This window comes from Otolemur garnettii, unplaced genomic scaffold, assembly GCF_000181295.1.
Source record: "Otolemur garnettii isolate 467f Iridium unplaced genomic scaffold, OtoGar3 scaffold00019, whole genome shotgun sequence".
In the NCBI taxonomy this organism is placed as follows: domain Eukaryota; kingdom Metazoa; phylum Chordata; class Mammalia; order Primates; family Galagidae; genus Otolemur; species Otolemur garnettii.
Window position 1 is genome coordinate 24679407 of NW_003852414.1, and position 4500 is coordinate 24683906.

Below are 4500 nucleotides of genomic sequence, written 5' to 3' on the forward strand. Positions count from 1 at the left end.
AGACTCGCTTGAGCCCAGGAGTTGGAGGTTGCTGTGAGCTGTAATGCCACGGCACTCTGCCCAGGGGGACAGCTTGAGGCTCTGTCTCAAAAAAATAAATAAATAAAAGACACTTGTTATTTTCAGCACAGGCAGAGGTTGGGAGCAGATGTGGGTAAGCCCAGGTTGCACCGGCCCAGCATAGCTCCCCTGAGACCAAGAAGTTAAAGAACTGAAAAGAAGCTGTACTGCTTTAAGGGAAGACAGCCTTGCCGCCCTCAGGTGGAGGCATTTCCGGGCCCTGAGATAAGGCTTAGCTGGGGACGCTCCTCACACATTCCGGAGGGAGGGCCTTCTTGTCAGCATGGTAAGTGGCTCTGGGACGGGCCCCTTGCTGACAGCTGATGTGGTGGGACCTGTCTACCAGCAAACAATTCCTAGTCAGCTTTAATCCGTGTACCTACCTGGGAAGTAGATGGGTTCTCCTCTATTCACCTGTGGATTTGCTTTCTTTAAAGTAAAGCTTTGTTGCTTTGCTGTCAGTGTCTAACTTTAACTCAAGTGCCGAAGAACAGTTAGTGTTTACCTTTAGTTTTTACCTTTGTTTTCGGCCTGGTGTGCGGATTTTTCTGTAGAAATCAATTGCTCTCCTCTCAGTTACGCTGTTAGAGTTTCTGGGCACTTGAGACTCAGGTTACAGCTGCCAACCTCAGACGCTCCTCGCAGGGCAAAGTGCACAGGACCTTTATCCTCTCTTAAGTTCATTCTCAGAGCATGATAGCGAATGTGATTTCTTATGATAATTCTGCTTTGGAACTACTTTTTAAGATCTGCTTCCCTTTTATTCTCTTCTGTGCCAGTTATTTCCAGTATCTTAATATTTTTCATGCTTACATGGAAGTAGCCTTTCAACTTCTTGCTCCATTGGGCTCTCTGTCTCACAATTGAAGGATGTTCAAATTGCTTTGCTTTTAAAAATTAAGCCTTTCATCATGAACAGTACTTAAGGTAGTGAAGTGCTCTGTGTCTTGACTAAATCAGCATCAGCGTTCTGGGGGTAGAGGGGTGCAAGATATTTCCCTGGGGGCCGATGGTGAAGGGGACCTAGGCCCTTCCTGTGTTGTTTCTTACAACTGTGCGTGATGTACAAAGCTCTTAACATGAAAAGATTAATTTAAAAATTATGCCATCCTCGTAATTTGAGTAAGCCTTGCAGCAGCGTTCAATAATGTGTTTGATCCGTGTTGGCCTTCATTGAGAATTTTACAATCTTACGCTATTTGATAGTGTAACTAATATCGTAATAGAGAGTTTGGATAAGAGGGAGGGGCTAAGAGAAGAATAAGGTGAAAACAGTTTTCTATATCCCTCGACACACAGGTTATAAATTCAGCTGCTCCTAAAAACAGGAAGGCTTATTGGGGTCGTGTTTTTCCTGCTGAGTTCCGGAAGAAGAGTATCACTCTGATGCCTGGACCCCTCGGACAACAGATCACATGAAGAAGGGAATTTTTTTTTTTTTAAGTTAGTGATTATTTTTCCTGTGACTGTTGTAAGCAAATTCCAACACATACCCTCACGTTTACTGGTCAGTAGAGTACAGGACTCGGTGGTAGGCTGCTGGGAAAGGGAGTTATGGAGAGAAACCTATGTGTAAACTTTACAAAAGATTTCATGAGGTAGACACCTCCTCTGCCCTTTTTAAGATTTTCACCGAAATTTAGGCACCTTGTTGACCTGACCACAGTAGCTAAGGTATCTTTAGCATATTAAGTCCAGCCGGAGGGGAGAGACATAAACCTGCTTTGCGGATAAGGGTACCACTCAAAGAAGCCTGTTTATAATGGAATGTGTTGCTTGGGTCGTCAGGCACCCGGTAGAGGCTGGAATATTAGCTGGTACTGAGCAAAGTGCCTTCTCAATTAAGTTTGTGCCTTTTGTCATGAGAAACTGACTGTTACTCAGAGAAGAAAAACTGTGGATATTCTGCTAACGTAGTGAACTGCTTTTTCATGAAGCAAGGACTGCTGAGTTGTGCCTGGTGAATCACAGAGACCAAGTGCAAAGGGTTTGCCACCCTGGGTGGGAACAGAGTCCAAGGCAGAGTGCAGGGGTGTGGCCAGCCAGAGCTCCCTCCAGGCATTGATTAGTGGTCTGGGGACCATAGGCCTGCAAAGATATTGCTGTGGCCTGAGGTCTTTGTGTATTTATTTATTTATTTATTTATTTTTCAGACAGAGTCTCACTATGTTGTCCTCAGTAGAGTGCCGTGGCGTATCTCACAGCAACCTCTAACTCTTGGGCTCAAGTGATTCTCTTGCCTCAGCCTCCGCAGTAGCTGGTACTGGAGGTGCTGCCACAACACCCGGCTATTTTTAGAGGTGGGGTCTAGCTTTGGCTCAGACTGGTCTCTGAACCTGTGAGCTCAAGCGGTCCACCTGCTTTGGCTTCCCAGAGTGCTGGGATTACAGGCATGAGCTACCGGCCTGGCCTGGTCTTTCTGTACTTGAATCTCAGGCTTTGAGGCAGTGCAGCCTTGGAGGAGGACAGAGTTACCCCTTAGCTTATCTGGTCAGTGCTTGTGGTGCTTGAAGGTTTCAAATGACATAGAAGACCGTGAATCTCGCTCTGGCAACAGCCATAATAATATTAAAATCAGCTGCTGTCATTTTAGATTTTAAGGATTTAACTCACTCTTTCTCCCAAAGGATTAGATCAGGGGTTCTCAACCTGTGGGTCACAACTCCTTCGGGAGAGGGGGGGTCTCCTGCATATCAGATATTTACATTACAATATGGCAAAATTGCAGTTGTGAAGTAGCAACGAAAATAATTTTATGGTTAGGGGTCACCACAACATGAGGAACTGTATTAAAGCATCGCGGCCTTAGGAAGGTTGAGAACCATTGGAGTAGATCATTGTGTCCATTTAAATTACCAAAATAATTCTTTGAGTCATAATACTCAAGGCACGTTCAACTTCTGCAATTACAAGAGGTGCTCAAACATGTATTTTGTTATCAGTATATATTATTACAATTTTAATATAGTTTTTTCTTTCCTAAAACATGTATTCCTTTTTTGGCACCCTCTATGTGTGTATGTATGTGTATAATTTGAACTCAGTTCTTATCCTTGTATGGTCTAGATGCTTAACTTATGCTGTTGAAATAAGCTTTTTAGTGGGATTTAAGGCCTGGGTTTAATTGTCCTTGAAGCTCAGCTGCACCCTGGTGTTTGGTTTCCACGAAACAGTTTTGATTATCTTCTAATAAATTTCTCTTAGGCTGGCCTTTCGCTAGCCTGACTACCGTCATTTGTAACCAGACATGTGAGGTGACCTAGCTCCACACGTCAGATCCCCTGGCTTGTTCTCACTCGCTCCCTTTGATTTCAGAGGGAGTGCCTCTCCATTCACATCGGTCAGGCTGGCATCCAGATTGGGGACGCTTGCTGGGAACTCTATTGCCTGGAACATGGAATCCAGCCCGATGGCATCATTCTCAACAGTAAACAGGATCAGCTGGAAAATGCCAAGATGGGGCCTGTGAATGCATCTTTCGAAACTTTCTTTTGTGAGACGAGAGCGGGGAAGCTTGTGCCCAGGGCCCTCTTCATGGACTTGGAACCAACTGTGATAGGTAATATCACTTTTACATCCTAGGGAACTTAATCGGGTCCGCACTCAAAGCAAACCAACCAAGTGGGCAGGATTGTCAGATGATTTTAATCCTTCGGAACAGGATCTTATGGGCCTTTTCCAAATTTAGAGGTTTGCACACAGGCCGTGTAGGGTGATTGGCGTGGCAAACATATCGAAGAAAACACAGGGTTAGCTTTCTTTTCTTGTGTGATGAAATCATTTAATACCTTGTTATTTGATCTGCACTGGTACGGTAACAGAACACTAAATCTTCTCCTGGGTTTGAGAACCATTTACTGGAAGCTGCTGGCAAGGAATCTAAAAATGTGGCATTATCTGCTTAACAAGAGTAGAATATCTGAAAATGATCCCCGAAGAAGCAAGAAGCCAAATATTCTAATTGTGGGGAAAACCAGTAGTTTTGTGGTTATTAGTGGCAGATTTTGTGTAAAAAATGGAAGCCAGACAAATATTGGAGAGAGAAGGACCTCTTCCCTTGAAGGGAAGAGCTGGTGAGGAAGGCAGATTTGGGTTTGATGCTGTGAATCAGTTATTTTTGGCCATGTAATAAACTACCCCCAAACTTAGTGGTTTAAGGCAATAATGATCACTATTTTATTCACAAATGTGCAATTTGAATTGACTCAGAAGGAACAAGCTCCTCTTGGCGCTGGGTGGTACCACTGAGGAGGGCTTAAGCAGGAGCTGTGGTGGGTCCACTGGGGAAGTGATTCACTCCCCTGGGTGGGGCCTTGGTCCCTCTTGACATGGGCCTCTCTCTCTATGCCTTGCTTGGGCTTCCTCACAGCATGGCAGGTAGATTCCACGAGAACAAGGTAGATGTCCATGCATTTTTTTTTTTTTTTTTTTGAGACGGAG

At 44.5% G+C, this 4500-nt stretch overlaps 1 protein-coding gene across 1 annotated transcript in view; it reads left to right on the forward strand.

The window, feature by feature from the left end:
• The first annotated feature begins 148 nt into the window (after positions 1 to 148).
• The window catches only part of TUBAL3 (tubulin alpha like 3), an 8599-nt gene continuing 4247 nt past the window's right edge, over positions 149 to 4500 (forward strand). Inside the window, exons 1-2 of the mRNA XM_012803280.1 lie at positions 149 to 154; positions 3376 to 3619. Coding sequence (XP_012658734.1) covers positions 149 to 154; positions 3376 to 3619 — 250 coding nt within the window. The remainder of the gene's footprint in view (positions 155 to 3375; positions 3620 to 4500) is intronic.